Source organism: Sycon ciliatum, chromosome 12, assembly GCF_964019385.1.
Source record: "Sycon ciliatum chromosome 12, ocSycCili1.1, whole genome shotgun sequence".
Taxonomy (NCBI): Eukaryota; Metazoa; Porifera; class Calcarea; order Leucosolenida; family Sycettidae; genus Sycon; species Sycon ciliatum.
The window spans coordinates 21,583,585-21,603,462 of NC_088654.1; the positions used below are offsets into that span (position 1 = coordinate 21,583,585).

General features: G+C 51.6%; 1 protein-coding gene across 1 annotated transcript in view; it reads right to left on the reverse strand.

The window, feature by feature from the left end:
• LOC135828304 (protein sidekick-1-like) overlaps window positions 1–19,878 on the reverse strand; it is a 260,914-nt gene that overhangs the window by 148,282 nt on the left and 92,754 nt on the right. Inside the window, exon 7 of the mRNA XM_065340752.1 lies at window positions 8,078–8,194. Within this exon, the coding sequence (XP_065196824.1) occupies window positions 8,078–8,194 (117 nt within the window). The remainder of the gene's footprint in view (window positions 1–8,077; window positions 8,195–19,878) is intronic.

Genomic DNA, 19,878 nt, shown 5'->3' on the forward strand with positions numbered 1-19,878 from the left:
GCTCTGCTATACGCCGCTTTCCGTGAGATCCGCCGCGCTCGGGACAACGTGGCTGCTACAGTTGGACGACATCAATTACCTGCTACATCAAGCTCAAGTCCTCCGGATCTAGCCCCGTGTCGATCGCGTTCTCTCTCCCAGACAAGCCCGAGCGTCAAACGCGTTACCAGAGAACCGAATGTTTTCCATGGCAACCCTTCCGAGTTCAAAGGGTGGGTATTTACGGTCGAGTTAGCCTTGAAGTGCTCACCTCAAGGTGACCCGGAGAGCCAAGTTAACTTTGCGGCTAGCTACCTCGCTGGGAATGCGCGTCTTTGGCTAATTTCTTCCATGGAAGCAGTTGAGCAATTTTCGGATTGGCATTCTTTGAAAAGCACCCTAGCGCGAGTGTGTGGCCCGCACTACGACGGGGAAAGAGTGCGGTTGGATATGTTCTCTATCCAACAGCGTGGGTCAATTGAATCGTACGTAACGGAGTTTTCTCGGCTAAGTTTACAGGTGCCGGAACTTGACGAACTCTCCAGAGCCTTGCTATTTGTCAACGGCCTGCACGGTAACATGCGGACCTTGGTAGTGAAGGAACACCCCACTACACTGTCAGCCGCCGCTCAGTCAGCGCTAGCAGTCGCCTCAGACAGCCGATTTCAGCGCAGACCACCACTGGCGACTGCGCCGGGATTCGCACCACCATCAGGTAGCAGAAAGCTAACAAAACTAAGCCCCGAGGAACGTGAGACATTACGAGCCCAGGGGGGCTGCTTCGCATGTCGTCGACCAGGCCATATGGCCCAGAATTGCCCGCAGCATCGAGATCACCCAAACGGTGAACGTCAGTAAAGCCGATGCGATTACTGACGCAGCAAGAAAAGGCATCACCTGCGTGTAGTGTGTGCTCCGTCTCTACCCGTAACCGATTCAGTAGCCTCGCTGTGGAGGATGTTGACGATGATGCTGAATGCTCCGAAGCCAATTTCAAGCGAGATGTTACACAAACTATTGAGGCCCAGGTTACCAGCGTCAATGTGGAAACGGAACATGAGCTCCTGCGTGTAGAAGGCAAAATCAACGGTCGTCGCGCGCTTATGTTAATAGATTCGGGCTCGACCCATGATTTCATTGCCGAACAGTTTGCCAGGAGAGTTAACCTGCCAACCGAAATTGGCTCGGAAAACCTGAATGTCACGCTGGCTGATGGAGCATCAAGCTCGTTTCCCATGGAGACGACCCATGAATTGAAGGTTATCGTAGGCGACTTCAGCGATAACCAAACCTTCACGGTGTTCCCCCTTCATCGCTATGACGCTATATTGGGGAAACCTTGGTTAACGCGTAACAATCCAGACATAAACTTCCGGACGAATGAAGTCAGGTTGAACTCGAATGGTTTGCCTTGTGCGTCGCCCAGTCAAAGCGAACCGACCGCTCCTGTGGAGGCGATGTTCATATCTGGTCGTCAGGCTAGGCATGCTCTTAGGAGTGGAGACGAAGGTGTTCTGGCATGGGTCAGCGTAGAAGACGGCATTGGCAAGGAACCTCCCGACAAATCCACTCAGAACGAGCACCCAGATCTCAAGGCCATGTTCCGTGACTATGACGATCTTTTCCCGGATGATCTGCCAGGTAGACTCCCACCAGAGAGGTCTGTAGACCACGAAATCCGCCTGGAGGAAGACTCATCACCCCCATCGCGACCTGCCTATCGCCTGCCCAGGCCAGAAATGGAGGAATTGAAGAAACAGCTCACAGAACTCTTGAAAAAGGGTTTCGTAGAACCAAGTAAGTCCCCCTTTGGTGCACCGGTGTTTTTGTCAAGAAAGCTGATGGTTCGTTACGCATGGTCTGCGATTGGAGGGAGCTAAACAAGATAACTGTTAAGAACAAGGCGTGCTTGCCCAATGTGGATGATTTATTCGATACCGTACAGGGCGCTAGGTACTTCACGAAACTAGACCTCCGATCAGGGTATAATCAGATTCGCATTCAAGCTGAGGACGTGCCCAAAACCGCGATTAACACTCCCTTTGGGCATTACCAATTTAGGGTCATGGGATTTGGTCTCACCAATGCACCGGCAACATTTCAATCCATGATGAATACGATTCTTCAACCATATCTGAGGGAGTTCGTAGTCGTGTTCCTAGATGACATACTCATCTTCAGCAAAACGTGGTCGGAGCATATGCAGCATGTCCGGTCGGTATTGAGCGTGCTCCGGGACAACCAGTTATTTTGCAAACGGTCAAAATGTGAATTTGGCGTGGAGAGTGTGCGGTTCCTGGGACATTGCATCGATGGACTGCACATCGCCCCTGACCCAGACAAGATTGCCGCAGTAAAGGTCTGGCCCGCTCCGACTTCCGTCACAGAGGTGAGGCAATTTCTTGGATTTACGAATTATTTTAGGCGATTCATAGATCAATACTCATCGCTCTCTAAGAACTTAGAGGAGATAACGGGAAAACATGCACGATTCGAGTGGAACAGCTCTCGGCAACATGCCTTTGAATCGCTAAAGCATGCCTTGTTGAATGCGCCCCTATTGCGGCTGGCTGATGTGAACCGACCATTCAGAGTGGTAACAGATGCAAGCGATTTCGCCTTGGGATGTGTTCTTCTCCAAGAACTAGAGCAAGATGCCTGGCATCCAGTGGCTTATGCTAGCCGAAAATTGTCTGCTGCTGAACAGAATTATACAGCTACAGAAAGAGAAACATTGGCCGTAATGTTTGCGCTAAAGACCTGGCGCATCTACCTCTTTCAACACTTTGAGGTCATTACAGACAACATAGCGGTAGTTTATCTGAAAACAAAACCAAGCATTACAAAGAGAGAGGCGCGATGGGTTAAATTCCTAGCTGACTATGACTACACAGTCCGTCACAGACCCGGCAGAGAGAACCCTGCAGATCCCCTTTCGCGTCGCCCAGATCTCCATGAGAGTAACCTCGTGGAGAATGCAGTACCACGTTTGAATGCTATTGAGTATGCTTTAGCAATGAATGATGACGTGTCCAATACAATATCAGATGCCTACCAGAGAGACAAAGAGCAAACTCCCATCATAGAAAGATTGAAGCATTCTCTCCGAGATAATTTGCATGATCGCTATTATTGGGACGAATCCACTGATCGCTTGTACCTCAAGGCATCCCCCAATAACCGGTTGTGCATACCACAGTGCGGTGTCCGGTTAAAGCTCATTCAAGAACACCATGAGTGTGCAACGGCTGGCCACCCGGGTCGTGATCGAACGTACTTCCGCCTAGCACGTTTTTTCTACTGGCCCCGAATGGGTCTCGATATCAAGAGATTTGTCAAAACCTGTGATCTCTGCCAGCGAACGAAGGGAGGTCAGCCACGAACAGGGCTTCTCCAGTCACTTCCAATACCTAATAGTCCTTGGCAGGATATCTCAATGGATTTTATTGTTGGATTGCCCCTTACTTCTCGTGGCTTCGACGCAATTTACACCTTTGTGGACCGACTTACGAAACGCGTACATCTTGTTCCAACAAACTCGAAGATTGATGCTAAGGGCAGCGCTCAACTGTACATTCAAAACGTGTTTCGTCTGCACGGGCTGAGCTCGACCATTGTTTCCGATCGCGATCCACGATTCACTGCAGCTTTTTTCAAAGAAGTATTCTCTCAGCTAGGAACTAAATTGGCATTCAGCACTGCTAACCACCCTCAAACGGATGGTTTGACAGAGAGAGTTAACCGGCAAGTGGGAGATGTTCTAAGAGCATTTGTGAACTTGAGACAGGACAATTGGGATTCGCTTCTACCACTCTGCGAGTTTGCAATAAATAGTTCACAACAGTCATCTGTAGCTAATACACCGTTCTATCTGAACTATGGGTTTGACCCTAAGTCCCCGCCCGAATTCATTCTTACGGGAGGGGAAAGGAGTGATTCGGTCGATTGCCTTCATGAGCAGGAAGCCGCACTAAGGATAGCTCGAGATGCAATGCTCGACGCCCAGGCAAGGCAAGCTCTATACGCAGACCAGACGAGAACGCCCAGTGATTTGAAGGTTGGTGATAGCGTTCTTGTCTACAGAGACTTTCTACTGACCCCGGAAGCTCGTGGCCAGCCCTCTCGGAAATTGCAACCCAAGTGGTTTGGTCCGTATCGTATCCAGGCTAAGATTGGAGCGAATGCTTTTCGCTTGGAACTACCCCGTGAACTTCGCTGCCATCCCGTGTTTAATGTCACTGCTCTTAAACGCTACGAAGAGAACACGATTCCTGGAAGACACCAACCCCCGCCTCCGCCCTTCACAGATCTAGATGGACACACACGCTATGTTGTCGAAGCCGTTTTGAATCACCGACACCGCAGTGGTGAGCAACACTTCCTGGTGCATTGGAAGGGTTACCCCAGCAGCGAAGCTACGTGGGAGCCCGCTGGCAACCTGTGTGATGAGTCTGGTCGGAATATTAAACCGCTGCAGAACTATCTAGCCTCACAACGACAGCAGCCTTGATCTAACTGGGCTGAGCCATATGCATCTCTTACTGAGATAGTTAATAATATGTTATAGACTGATATAGTTTTGCGTCATCTCCTTGTGAGAGTGATGTAGTTGAGTTGGATTACACTTCAATGTGATTATGCATGTGCATGAGTGATTATTTAATATTCCCCTTTCCACAATTGCATCTCCTAACTGGATTGTGTTATCTAATAGAACCTTGGGCTTCCTATGGGGCCGGGAGAGTGTAATAGTTTTACCTTGACACTTCTTGCGTGTCTTATGGTAACACCTTGTGTTCCTACTATTCTCACTCCTGCGGTTCTCGCCTTTCTTTTGCTTTATAACCTCTGGTTTGAACATCATTCGGGGAATTCTCCAATCAATCAAGTCTATACTGTTACAGGCTGGGCAAGTGGTCGTCTTTCGTCGACGTGCTGTTGGCTGGGGAGTCCTTGCTTGACTCTTCTTTATTGCTGCCAGTTGATTTTTCATGTTCAAAACTGTCGTTCAGTTGAACGGCCAGGCTCGAAGCTGAGTCCATACGCGGCAGGTTCGTACTGCATGTACCTGCGGACTCTTCGTTTTTACTACCAGTTGGTGATTTATTTATTTATTTATTTATTTTTTTACTTGAAACCACGCACCCAATTCGTAAAAGAAGAAAGAAGCAGGAAATGACAAAACAACAGACTAACAAGACATTGACTGAATGGGGCTGCAAATGCAACGCAGCGGTGGTGATGGGGTGCTGCAGGCTCCGCCGACCAATGGTCTCGGCATCCGCGCCTACTTCACGCATCAGAAAATCGGGAGAAGAAGAGAAACAAAAAAAGATTGAAAAGTATATAGCGAAAAGTATAGTGTGGAGAGAGAGAGAGAGAGAGAGAGAGAGAGAGAGAGAGAGATGTTTTAGGTTCAAAACTGTGTGCGGGTTGAGCCGCCAGGCTCGCAGCTGAGTCCATACACGGCAGGTCTGTGCTACATGTAGCTGCAGTACTACCGGTAGTAGATCTACTGGCACGGTCTGCGTACGTTCCACTGCGACCCTCCGCTACAGTGCAGTTGTTGGCTGTGTGGCCTGGCTGTGAGCATTTTCGGCAGGTCTGTGGCTGGTCCTCGTACCGTACTCGAAAAATGTTCTTGGCATCAGCTCGGACAAAGGAGGGAATATTTGTTGCTGGCGTTTTGAAGCGGAATGAGGCGAAACGGACCCCGGTCCCTACGACACGGCCAGCACTGGTTTTGACCTGGCCATGTCGAATTTCGCCCACTACATGGCCAAACTCGTTCAGGGCATTGTCGATCACCAAATTGTCAACCCATATTGGTACATCAAGGATTTGAATTTCCGCTGTATTGGAGAAAAGCGGACTAACGGGGAGGGTTTCACCATTGAGAGTAATGCCCTCAGCGCAAACATGTTTCACAGAATCCTGAGTTTCAAATGTTACCTTGCATTGTTGTTTGGCGGCCATCTGGACGGAGACCAAGTCTTCAGTGCCGCAGTTGGCGAGGGCCTCCGCAACAGCCAGGTTCTTGGTGCCGCGTGGTGCAGTGAAGACGCAGGTGTTTCGTTTGAGATTGTCCGGCAGGATGACTAACCAGGATGGCAGCGCGGTTGAGCTGCTTGTAGCAGAGCGTGATGAGTGGGCCATACTGGCTAAAAAAACTTCAGAAGGCTCTCGCCAGTTCAAGGACTGCACTGGGTGTCTTCCGTGAGTAGACAGTATCGTTTAAAGACTAACAAAAGCTTGCATACGCAGAGCTCCAAAATCTGCATCCACCTCCTAGTTGCACAAGTTGATTCGAGTTGTTGATACGATTGCTGCATATGGAGATGTGGGTCGTGTGCAGGCTGCCTCAGCATTTTCCACTCGACCCGTGGTGAGAATGGATGATCATATTTCTAGTGGCTCTCCACCTGAAGAATGTACCTCTGATTCGCCTGCCGGCTCGTTTGCCAGTGATCTCTCGCAGATGCTGACCAGGGTCATGTCCCTGAAGGAATCAGGGCGTCCTGGCTTTAACTCATTGCTGCGGCAGAGGAATGAGGAGCTAAAGGAACTCCTCAGCTCATCCCAGCAACTGTCAGTCGACATAGCTAGTGAGGCGGGCGTATCCAGCTGGATGACGGCTGACCCCTCCACAGGTGATTTTGTGTTAAACAAGTCGTATTTTGCTGATGCGTTGACGATCTGGTATGCCTGGCCCCTCTGCGACTTGCCGAGCACATGTGTACGCCGAACAGTACGGTCTTTGGACGGGTTATCCCACGCAGAGGCACAACGCCCTGCGTGATCTTCTGGCTGATGCCATGGGCACTGCTCTACCGGATGTCCGGATTGAGCCTCCCCTTCTGCCACTGGAGGTAGGGATCTCAGTGCGTGTGCAATGCGCAGGGTGTTTGCGCACACATTGCGTCATCGAGTTTTGAGTGCAGCTCGCGGACACAGCTGCAAAATGGCAACATTAGCATTTTCGACACTAGCAGAATAGGCATCTTCATCTTCGTTCGAACACATAATTATGATTCCCGCCAAAGGACACGGTGGCCAAGGCGATATCGATAGATTTTTCTATAATTTGCCATGCGGCAAGAACCAACTTCAGAGAAGATTTAGTGAAATATTCAGACGGTTTCTCCGGTTAGATTGTCCTTACTTCGATTTTCAGTGCATCAGCCATCATGAACATCGCCGCCATTAACATGCAGTGAGAAGACATCGCTCTCAGTGGAAGAGGTGTTCACGCTGCGTCCAATAGTGAACTATTGCGCTCTTTGATCCTCCATAGTTCCTCTGAGAGAGTGTCCAGGAGATAGGTAGCTTAGAGATGGCCGTAGAACGTGCTTTCCTGGACGCAACATGCAACCATTTCTTCTTAAACTTGATTTATTCCCGTAGCTATGCAAATGATGTTACATCAGTAACGTCTGGCGCTAGCCAGGGTCCACACAGCTATAATTCCGTGTTTGTTTGTTTGTTTGTGCCGTTGGCATGCCTGGCGCTTTCCCGTACCTGTCCCGTACTGTACCATTAAAGACAGCTGGCCACAGTATTCAAATACTAGTAGCAAGAGTACCTAACCACATAACCCCCAGAGTTATGTACTCTTGCTAGTACTAGTATGGCTTTCAAATGCAAGATCATAACGTGAAGCAACTTGGAAAAATGAGTGTGTATGCGAAGTGTATCGGGAAATGAATGCAGGGCGAATTTTTCTTATCATCTCTCCGATGCCCCGATCATGCTACCATTGATTTTCAATAAAGTTCTTTGGCAATATTCACAGTAAGTAGCCAATTTCTTTTGCTATTTCATCAAAACGCACCCTACAGAAGACACTGACGTCTTGATGATATGGCTGCAAGGGAGTCTTGAGGAAGCATGCAAACAATCAAAAATATCATTTCACATGCAGGGACACAACATTGAATGTAGAGAGCGGCATGATTGGAAAACCACCTACGTCTAAATATGCAGCTGATGAATTGTAGAATTTTTCCAGGGGCTAGGTAATGTTCCTGCCGATGTGTGTTTGGGGGGGGGGGTAATGTTCCTACCGGTGTGGGATTAAACACGTCAACAGAATACTTACCGATGCAGGTAAAATTACCAGGATGATTACGCACGAGACCGGTGCACTTATAACCAGGAGCGCAACGTGTCTGGGGTAATATATCGCAACTACTGTTGCAAATGCCTACGGTTAGGTCTAAGAAAGTCATGTGCGGACAAACAACAGAGAACCAGTCAATAGTTTAAAGTGAAATCAGAATTGGTGAAAAAGGCACTTGAAGCAGCAAGTAGCAAGTAATTCTGCATGCACTAGATATAAAAGAAATTATTCCTGTGGGGTGATGCTATGCTTATGTGCTACCCACACCACCACCACCACGTCCACCAATGAGCATATCCCTCCGCAAAATCGAGGAGACACAACACCACCGACTCCTCGATCTCATCTGGCGCGGCCTGAACGGCCAATGTAGTACAGCGCTTTCAAAGCAGCTGACGCCCGCAACCACGGTCCCAACTCGACATCAAGCCAACGCCGGGCTCATTCTCCCGCTGGCCAGGACAAAAACAGGCACTTGCCGACCGTTCTTCCGTGGACCTGCGCTGTGGAACACTCTGCCAGCCAGTGTACATTCCTGCAAAGCCCGGGCCGATTTCGAAGCAGCCGTGTACCCGTACACTCTTAGGCCATAAACGTTTTTAAAGAAGAGAAACAGTGACATGCAACCCCCCCCCCCCCACACACACACACACGGACAGTATGTATAGGCATATAACGAACGGTCTTTTCCTGTCAGCTCTGTTTGTCCAATACATGAGATAAAACGTCTTTCTTGTTGTTTTTCCTTCTCCATGTAGCTGCTTCCAGCATGGTAAACGACAGTACCATGGCCTTTTCAGATTTTCATTATACCTATTTGTAGTACCTCCCGGGATCAGTATTTCCACTTGAAATAATAACCACTCCAATGCCTCATTCTTAACATTCATTTATTCGCTTCCATGTAATTGGGCTTATTGCCCGTTTGGTATTGCGAATTCAAATAAAAAACAACAACAAGACTCCCTCTGTTGCAGGCCTGATTGTTGCCGATTTCAGCCAGCGAAAACTCAGGCCCAGGTGCAAACCAGCGTCAGTAGCTCATTTCCAAAACTGGCCATGGAGAGGCTTACCCTGGATAACTGCCAGGCACTGGAGAGCAATGGCTTTCTTGACAATGACTTTTGTGGCAGTCTCCAAGTCGGGTAGGTCAAGTTCACCCAGAAGTCTGGAGGCTTGATGTGTTACTGATTTTGATGGTGCCACATCATGGTCGTGAAGACGCTTTTAAAACACTAGAACTACCAAAATTTCAACTACCCTAGAATTACCGGAGGCATCATTATGACTCCACCGGACTTAAATGTACCTGTTTAGTATTCGCTTTGGGAATATGTGTAGAAACGGAAGTCCTTGGGTTAAAAGGGTACATTTTAAAAGGAAGAACCAATTACAGGTGCACTATCTCGGAGACCAGCAGCTAGCATTGCGCGGAGCGAAAGAGCGACCTCTTGTCGGTTTACGGAAGGATAAAGGAGCATTTGCTTGCCATGCTCATCCTGCAAACTCTACATTTCAGTCTATTATCCCGGCAATGGCTTCGCCAACTTGCTGGATTTTTCTCACCAAAGTTAGTCATTATTTGATGCTGTGATAAATACATCTACAAGCGAAAGGAGAAAGTGGTGTCACGACTCATAGGAAACAATTAATTTCCGTTCGCCGTCGTGTCCGGAGACCATTTTTGTGATCAAACCTCAAGTAGCAGAGTAGTTCCTAGAGACTATTTATAGGGATTTTACTGAAGTATGTTACGTTCATTCCTATCCAGCCAAAGGGCCGTCGGCAGATTATTGCGGGTACAGAGGACGCCTGTTGCGAAAAGATGCAAAACAAATCCCATGAAATTGCCTTCACTCAAAGCAGAGTCCTCTCCAAGTTTCTGTTTCCCCTCCTACATTGTGCAGGTGTTCATGATATGGATCAAAATTCTGGTCATAAATGCGAATAATGCATTTTTTGAAACTCGGATGTTGAGCCATAAATAAATGAAGAAAGGAAAAGGACATATGGATACGAGTTTAGAGTAACTCTCCATCACCGTAACTGGATACTATACAGTCAGAAAGTGCAATAACTAGGCACAAAACTGACAGAGTACGGAGACATTCGACGTCCTGAGACCTAGCTTCAACACATCTCCGTAGCGCTAACCAACAGCCTTCCAACTTCGAAGGTTCAAGGTTATGGAAAGACCAAAGAGGGGAAGGCAAGCGCAACGAAAACGAGCAAAAGCTACAGTCCCAACGGAACAAAGAATGTCGATTGTTACTGGACGATGACGAGACCAGTACGATATTTGACAAAGCGGTCTAACTACAATTCGAAGCAGCAAAGCAGCACACCACCCAACTTGGGTGGTCCTCTGTACCCGCAATAATCTGCCGACGGCCCTTTGGCTGGATAGGAATGAACGCGATATCGTACTGGTCTCGTCATCGTCCAGTAACAATCGACATTCTTTGTTCCGTTGGGACTGTAGCTTTTGCTCGTTTTCGTTGCGCTTGCCTTCCCCTCTTTGGTCTTTCCATAACCGTGAACCTTCCAAGTTGGAAGGCTGTTGGTTAGCGCTACGGAGATGTGTTGAAGCTAGGTGTCAGGACGTCGAATGTCTCCGTACTCTGTCAGTTTTGTGCCCAGTTATTGCACTTTCTGACTGTATATAGTATCCAGTTACAGTGATGGAGAGTTACTCTAAACTCGTATCCATATGTCCTTTTCCTTTCTTCATTAATGCATTTTTTATTAATTTTTTATTATTAATCACAAACCCAACTCGTAAAATAAATAATTATGTGGACAAAAACAAACCGCTACTGAGTAGGGGCTGCACTGGGCAGCAGTGATGGTGAGGTACCAGGGGTTCCACCGACCAAAGGTCTCGGCTTCAATGCCACAAGCACGCACTGTCGGAGTCGTGGTGACGCCTGGTACCGTTCAGGTTTCAACAGGTCACATTACAGGACTGCACTTTGCGTGCATTCATCGAGCACTACACCTGTAGCCATGCATGACTGTATGATTTATGTGTCTGTTTTCACTACAATCATTCTCTAGTTCTGTAGGTCATGTATGGTATCACTCATGCGTGAAATCATGTGATCATCAACCCTGTTTTTCCCGGGCTTGTGCTCCTGTGCACGAGACGTATGCTTCAGATGTATGGCTTTTTTCCCGCTGCACGGCATCTCACGTGCAGAGTTTTTCCGCGTGCAGTGCTCTAGCAGCTTTGGTTTTGTTGTTGTTTTTTATTCTCCTTGTGTTGGAAAGAGTTCATGGTGAACAGTGGTTGAATCCAATTCTAAGTTACTTCTCAGTTCTAGCTAGGGTCTTGATAGGTTTTTGCTAGGGCATTGTTAGAGTGCATCCAAGATAATCCAAGATGGAGTTGGGTTTTTGAGAGTGAGAACTCGAACCAGTAAAGTTTGTCTCCATTGTTGAACGTGGGTTCGGAAAGTATCCGCAGTCGGTATTACAGTCACGGTACTGATGCAACCTGGTTCCGGGGAATACGGAACATAGTGGTCCTTCGAGCCGGATCACGTCCACGATGGAGAAGCTCAGGCGGAGTCAGCGCACGACGAAAGGCGTCGCAGCGCCAAAACTCGGGTACACAGACACCCAGTCCTACGCTGGTGCTAGTGGTGGAGATGACAGGATGACCGAAAGTAGGAGCCAAGCCGTCACCGCGAATTCAGCTGACAGGCTCAGCGCCAGGATAGCCGTGTTACAAGCGGAACAGGCTGTGGCGGAAAAGCGGCTGGAAATCGCCCGGTTGACGGAGCAGGCGATGTCGGAAGCCGAAGGGACGTTGAGGGAAAGGTCCGTTGAGACCTCCAGCTCTCCTGCGATGCGAGAAGAAGTCTTCCAGGAAGCGGGTGAGTTGCATGAGGCGGTTGCAGCCCAAGATACGTCGCTTATCGACTTTGACGATGATGTAGTTGCACCTAGTTCAGTTGCTGTTCCAACACCAACAGAGTCACACACGGTAGTCGGTGTAGAATCTCAGCCATCAGAAGGAGAGGCTTCCCATAGATCTACGCACGTAACGTCAGAATCAGCAGTAGGTCTACACCATGCAGAGGCCTGTCAGGCTAGCACACCACCACCGGTAGACGTAGTGATAGACGCACATGTAGAGAGGGACTCAGATGTCCAGCATGTCCGTGCATTCACTCCGGCACACAGCTACCACTACCAGGCACCGCCATGCGTAGTCCAAGATCCGATTCATGAACACCTGAATGAACCTCCGTTTCATCAACCAGAACCGCAGGCACAGGCACAGACACAGGTACTTCAAAGAACGATTGAACACACCACTGCTGTTGTAGCCGATGCCACTTACGCTGACTATCTAAGCGAGTCCATTCAGCGGGGAATAGGGCCCGAGCCCTGGGATAGGACATTCGTAGAGCGTCAGCAACTGCCGAGATCCAGTACTGGCAGTAGTCTACGCAGTGTAGAACGTGAGTTCCGGGCCAAGGAAGTTGCGTATCAGCAGCAACTACTACAGCTTCAGACGATGATCGATGAATCCGCGATCGTCGAGAAGCGGCGCCAGCGAGACGCTTACGCACTGCAGACGAACCTAGAGGAAGCTGAGGCGAGTAGGGCAATGGTCGAGCTAGCGTGCGACAAGCAAGCCAGGGATCTTGCGGCAGAACGAGAACGCAACGATGAGCTGGCCCGATCGATGACAGAGCTGAGGCAGCGGCTATTCGCAGCGGAGTATGCCCTACGCGAAAGCCGTGCCAGACAACGACGAGCGCCGAAGTCTGGTAGTGTCACTGAGCCTGTTAGAGAAGTACAAGGCTTACCGGTAGTGCAACCACAGCCTGCACAGGTCCACGAGGAGAGACGTGAGCGCTGCGAGTCGACCGCAAGCACAAGGCATAGCGGTATCCCGAGCACTACGTCACCCAGTCACCCACACGCATCCATGCCAGTACCCGCACCACGAAAGCACCGTCGCGACACAAGTGCACGTGCACGCGGCTACATGACAGTCTCAGACTCCGACTCAGAGTCAGGGCCACGTGGATACTCTAGTGCCAGAGCTACGGAGACGTGTACCGGTGGTAAGGGCGCAGCAAGTAATGCGAGTGAGGTCGAAGACGCGTACATGAGTGGTTGTACCTCTACTACCGGTACTATTACTGGCAGCACAGTTAACAGCAATCCTGCGCGTCAGATGGCAGACCTGGCCAGTGAGTTTGTAGGTGCAATCACCCAGGCCTTACGTCAAGGGCAGACCTCCCAGGTCGAGAATAGTAACGCTGGCATCAGACAGCTGGCTGCACGCCAGTCATCCACCAGCAGCAAGCTGCCAATCTTCTCTGGCAAGCCGGAGGAATGGCCCGCGTTCCTCGCGCTGTACCGAAGCAGCACGGAGCAATGCGCATACTCAAACGCAGAGAACGTCCAGCGCTTGCAGACCTGCCTGAAGGGACCAGCCCAGGAGGCAGTACAGCTGCTCCTGGCCGTGCCAGACAATGTAGACGAGGCCATCCGGACACTGGAGCGTCGTTTCGGCCGGCCGGAATTGGTAGTGAAACAGCTAATCGAGCAGGCCAAGGCGCTGAAGCCAGCCAGAGCAGAGGACACGGACGCCCTGCACTCCTTGGCCACATCTGTGAGGAACATCGTCCTCACTATGAAGCTGCTAAAGAGCCATGGCCACAGGAACAACCCTGCGCTCCGTGATGAGCTGGTGGCCAAGCTGTCGCTCCCCCATCGAATGCAGTGGGGCGAGTATGTGAAGGCCAAGGGCCTTAGTACGGATGAACTAGACCTTGGTGTTTTGTCTGAGTGGTTGGCCGAACGAGCGGAAGCCGCCTCTCTGGTGACACCAACCTCCACCAAGACGGCCGCCGTTCAGCCAACCCCACCGCCTAGAAGGTCAACGACCCTGGCCGCAGTAACAGCGGACACTACCCGCGACGCCACCTCTGACTCCCCAAGGAAGAAGAAGAGCTGCAGGAAGTGCATGGAAGAGCACGCAATGGCGCAGTGCAAGGAGTTCCAACAGCTACCCGTCCAGAAGCGATCAGAGCTGGTGCGCCTCTTGGGCCTGTGTGTGAACTGTCTACAGGACGGCCACTTCGCCAGAAATTGCACCTCGAGCCACTGCAGGAAGTGCAAAGGCAAACACAACACGCTGCTCCACAGGGACGACTCTGACAGGCCTAGCAGCGGTAGCCAACAAAACGCCGCTCGCACCAACACCGCGAATATGGCTTCTGCAGCGAGCGCCCTGCATGCCGAAACCCCAGCAAACCTACCAGCTCTGATGACGACTGTGGGGACAGTGAGATGTGGAGACGTCGAGCTACAAGCAACGATCATGCTGGATTCTGGGTCCACCTGCAGCTTCATCACCACCGACATGGCTGAGAAGCTGAATGTCCCACCCGGTGAGACCACGTCCGTGCGCACGACTGTTCTCGGTGGCAGCTGTCTGCAGCACGAGTCCAGGATCGCTCCCATAGAGATCTGTCACAAAGACTCAACTGCAACAACCCCAGTGCAGGCGGTCGTTCTCCCTCAGATAACCGCCGACATGCAACGTGTGGACTGGGATGCGCAGAAGGCAAGCTGGCCACACCTGCGCGGGATGAATCCGGATACCCCAGCTAACCCAACTGTGGACATCCTACTGGGCCTTGACGTTCCACAGTTGCACGCCTCGCTAGCCGAACGCCGTGGGCCTGGCCATGGTCCAATCGCAAGAAAGACACCACTCGGATGGATTTGTTTCGGTCTCCTGGAGGGGAGCGGAACATCGGCGGAACCAACCGTCCACCACGCCACACATGCCGCGACCGCAGAGCCCACCGAGCCAACCCTGGAGCTGAATGCCATGGTGCGTAGCATGTTCAATTTAGACACCATCCGCTCTACAGCCACGGGAGAGACCATGTCTCGAGCTGAGCGTGAAGCCGAGAAGGTGACTGACGACACCATGAGCCTCAACAACAACCGTGTCACCATTGGCATCCCGTGGGTCGCTGAAGACAGAAAGCCTCACGTGACCTCGAACAGACCGATGGCCCAACAACGACTGGCGAGTCTCCAACGGTCCCTGTACAAACGACCTGAGCTCGCAGCAGCGTACGCCGGTGTCATCCAACAGTACCTGACGAAGGGGTATATCCGCGAGGTGCCCGAGACGGAAGTGCACAACGATGCGGATGACCAGTGGTTCCTGCCCCACTTTCCCGTGATCAAGGAGGACCGCACCACCACCAAGGTGCCGATAGTGTTTGACGCGGCGGCCAAGAAGAACGACGTCTCGATCAACGAGGAGATGCACGCCGGCCCAGCACTACAGAACAACATCGTGAGTTGCCTACTCAAGTTCTGTAAGGAACCTGTGGCTCTGATGGCAGACATCAGCGAGATGTTCCTGCAAGTGGAGCTGGCTGAGAGAGACCGCAGGTATCACCGATTCCTGTGGGAGGTCGACGGAAGAGCCAAGGTGTTCGAATTCCAGCGAGTGTGCTTCGGGTGTAAGGCGTCGCCATACCTCGCCGGAAAGGCCGTTCAGGCTGTCGCGGCCACCTATGCCGCCGAAGGGTCACCCACACGCACCATCATCATGGACAACCTCTATGTGGACGACCTACTCGCGTCTGCGCCAACGCCAGAGGCGGCGGTGGGCCTACGTACTGACGTCCAGGAGACACTGGCCAAGGGAGGCTTCCATCTACGGAAGTGGATGTCGAACAGTGCAGAGGTCATGAAGTCTGTGCCAGAAGCCGACCGGGCGCCGAACACGCTGATCTCGGTAGCTGACCACCAACACCCCACGCTACCCTGCGTGAAGACGCTAGGAGTCGCCTGGGATGCTGAGAGCGACCATTTCACGTTCAAGTACCAGGTGCCCGTCATCACGCAGTACACCAAGCGCACTGTCCTGAGCAAGATGGCCTCTCTGTTTGACCCACGAGGGCAAGTGTCACCCTACACCATCCGAGCAAAGGTCATGTTCCAGGACGCCTGCCTCCGCGGGCTGGAATGGGATGAGGAGTTCGCAGAGCCTGAGGCTAAGGGTTGGAGGAAGTTCTTCGAGGAACTGCCCAAGCTAGAAGCCGTGAGAGCCACCAGGTCATTCAAGGACCCAGACCGGGATCCGGCCGATGCAGAGCTCAGCCTCCATGTGTTCGTTGACGCATCCGACGCAGCAGTCGCAACAGCAGTCTACGTACGGGCGAGTTATCCAGACGGCATGGCTCGGTCCACGCTGGCCATGGCCAAGGCTAAACCAGCCCCGCTACACCGACAGTCGATCCCCATGCTTGAGCTACGAGCAGCTGTACTCGGCGCCGAGGTAGCCGAACAAGTCGCCCAAGCCCTCGGCATCAGCTCGTCCGACATCACGTACTGGAGTGATAGCCTCAATGTCCTGTACTGGCTTCGCTCACACAGCCGCCGTTTCAAAGTCGAGGTGGGCAACAGGGTCAGCAAGATCCAAGCACTGTCGGACCCCCGTCAGTGGAGGCACGTTCCGACATCAATCAACCCTGCGGACAAGGGCACCCGGGGCCTATCTGCAGCCCAGCTCGCATCCGATGACGACTGGTGGCATGGCCCGAAGTTCTTACGCGGACTCGAGAGTGCATTCCCGGCGCGGCCGATCGAGGTTCCCAGTAGTCTGCCGGCAGAGCTGAAGAAGCGATCCGCTATGTCGTTCAGCGCGGTTCCAGGGAGGTACCAGCTTGACCCCTCCAACTTCTCGTCTTGGACGCGGCTCATCCGTGTCACCGCTTGGTGTCAGCGCTTTGTACGTAACGTCCGTATACCGAGGGAGGCTGGCGCCAACAGACCAACACCCGCTCCACGACGCAAGTTTGGATCTGCCAAGTCAGTGAACGGTATGACAGTACCCGCTCTCTCCCCTGCAGAGGTCCAGGCGGCCGACGTGTTCTGGGTACGGAAGGCCCAGGAGGAGGTGTATGGCAAGGTCATCAAGCGACTGGAGTCCGGCAAGGAACCCGATCCCAACGAGCCATTGCTGAAGCTGCGACCCCAGCTGGAGGAGGTACATGGCACAACCGTACTGACGGTCGGTGGGAGACTCACCACTGCACACCATCTGCCGCTGACGACAAGACACCCCATCATCCTGCCACCGAAACATCGGGTTACAGCCCTGATCGTGGATGACGAAGACGAGAGATGTCAGCACTCCATGGGTCCCAACCACCTGCTGGCCAACCTCAGCAACCGGTACTGGCTGATAAACGGGAAGTCCGTTGTGCGACAGCATCGCCACAGGTGCGTCAAGTGCCGACGAGGCTACGCGAAGGCTTTGACTCCAATCATGGGAGGGTTGCCGGATTACCGGACCTCGTCACCACTTATCGCCTTCAGCAAGGTGACCATCGACTTTGCCGGTCCATTTCTGACGCGCCAGGGACGAGGCAAGGTGCAGCAGAAGCGGTATATCTGCGTATTCTCGTGCCTGCTGACCAGAGCGGTACATCTGGAGCCCGTCAACTCGCTCGACACAGATGGGTTCTTGATGACGATGACCCGATTCTGCAAGAGGCGTGGAACCCCGGAGTTCATAGTGACAGACAACGGGTCGAACTTCACCGCCGCAGAGCGACAGCTGCGCGAAGCCACCTGCACGATAGATCAAGACCGCCTAACCACCCACTCCGAGCTGCGAGATGTACAGTGGCATTTCAACCCACCGAGAACGCCCCACTTCGGTGGTGTAGTAGAAACGATGGTCAAGGCAGTCAAACGCGCACTCTGGCATGTGCTGCACCAGGCTGGCCTCACGGATGAGGAGTTCTCAACAGCGCTGGTACATGCCGAGGCAATGCTGAATTCCCGTCCCCTTACCACCGTATCATCTGACAGCGACGATCCAGAAGCGTTGACGCCAAACCACTTCCTGATGGGACGCGCGGCTGCAGTCACACACCTCGAGGCGGAGACAGAGGATCTGGAGAAGGTCCACCCCAGACGGCGCTGGCTGTTTCTACAAGTGCTGACAAGGCAAGTTTGGAAGAGGTGGCTGCGAGAGATGGTCCCGGCGCTAAACGTCCGGTCCAAGTGGTACAGGAAGGCAAAAGACGTCGAGGAGGGTGAGGTCTTCCTTGTCATGGATGAGAGTACTCCGCGCGCGACATGGCCTCTGGGACGCGTCACAGCCACATACCCAGGGCAAGATGGTGTCGTCCGTGCAGTCAACGTGAAGATCAAAGGCAAGGAGTATCGACGATCAGTTCATCGCCTCATCCCACTGGAGGTAACAGAGGGTGAGGTGGAGCTCGACGGAGAGAACTGCCCAGCCACAGCCAACGTCAATGTGGACAATGTCACCAGCTGAGCGAATAGTGGATGGTGGTACGGCAGTGGCGATGAGGTAGTAAGGCTGTGACTGTAGTGTTAGCAAGCAATCCACAATCAGAGTGAACAATACATCCAACCGGCTAGATAAGACGTATCCTCGTTCCCGGATATGTCTAGTGACATTACGGCATGCATTTGACAATGATGTTAGGTGTGACATCCAATAGCAGTTCCCCAGGAGTTAGAACATCACTCGGAATATTAGTTTGTCTCACTCGCATACATTGATTAGGCTATGATTCGTTCGCGAGGGAGGTATGTCGGAGTCGTGGTGACGCCTGGTACCGTTCAGGTTTCAACAGGTCACATTACAGGACTGCACTTTGCGTGCATTCATCGAGCACTACACCTGTAGCCATGCATGACTGTATGATTTATGTGTCTGTTTTCACTACAATCATTCTCTAGTTCTGTAGGTCATGTATGGTATCACTCATGCGTGAAATCATGTGATCATCAACCCTGTTTTTCCCGGGCTTGTGCTCCTGTGCACGAGACGTATGCTTCAGATGTATGGCTTTTTTCCCGCTGCACGGCATCTCACGTGCAGAGTTTTTCCGCGTGCAGTGCTCTAGCAGCTTTGGTTTTGTTGTTGTTTTTTATTCTCCTTGTGTTGGAAAGAGTTCATGGTGAACAGTGGTTGAATCCAATTCTAAGTTACTTCTCAGTTCTAGCTAGGGTCTTGATAGGTTTTTGCTAGGGCATTGTTAGAGTGCATCCAAGATAATCCAAGATGGAGTTGGGTTTTTGAGAGTGAGAACTCGAACCAGTAAAGTTTGTCTCCATTGTTGAACGTGGGTTCGGAAAGTATCCGCAGTCGGTATTACAGTCACGGTACTGATGCAACCTGGTTCCGGGGAATACGGAACACGCACCAAGAAAGAGAAACAGAAATGTAAAGCGAAGCTAGATCTAGCTATGGGGAAGTAGAATGGGTAAAAGTGCCGGTTGGTGTTTAGAAAAATGTAAACAAGATGAAAAGATATTGTAAATTATCAGTGTTTGGACTCATGTACCATGTACCGGTACATGTACATGTATGCAAAACACAGCTGAGCACTCTGAGCAAGGCCAAGTACGCGGATTAGCGGGTCCGGCAAGCGACGAGCTCGAAAACTTACAGGGAATCTGTTGCCCAGTACCAGTTGCTGGCTCTCAGGAGTCGGTAGACCTTTGTCTTGAATTACTGAACACGTGTTTTGAATGGGCGCTGCGACAGCAGCTTGTCAGGAAGAGAGTTCCATGCGCCAATACAGCAGTACGGGAACGACCGCTTCACGACGGATGGAGCTGAGACAGGGAGTGTCTGACAGTTGATAGGCGTGGCTGGTGGCATTATTGTGCTCGTTCCTGGTTCTGGGGTTGGCATCTGCCCACCATCTCCAAAATTGTAAATATCTCGGAAAAGCCCG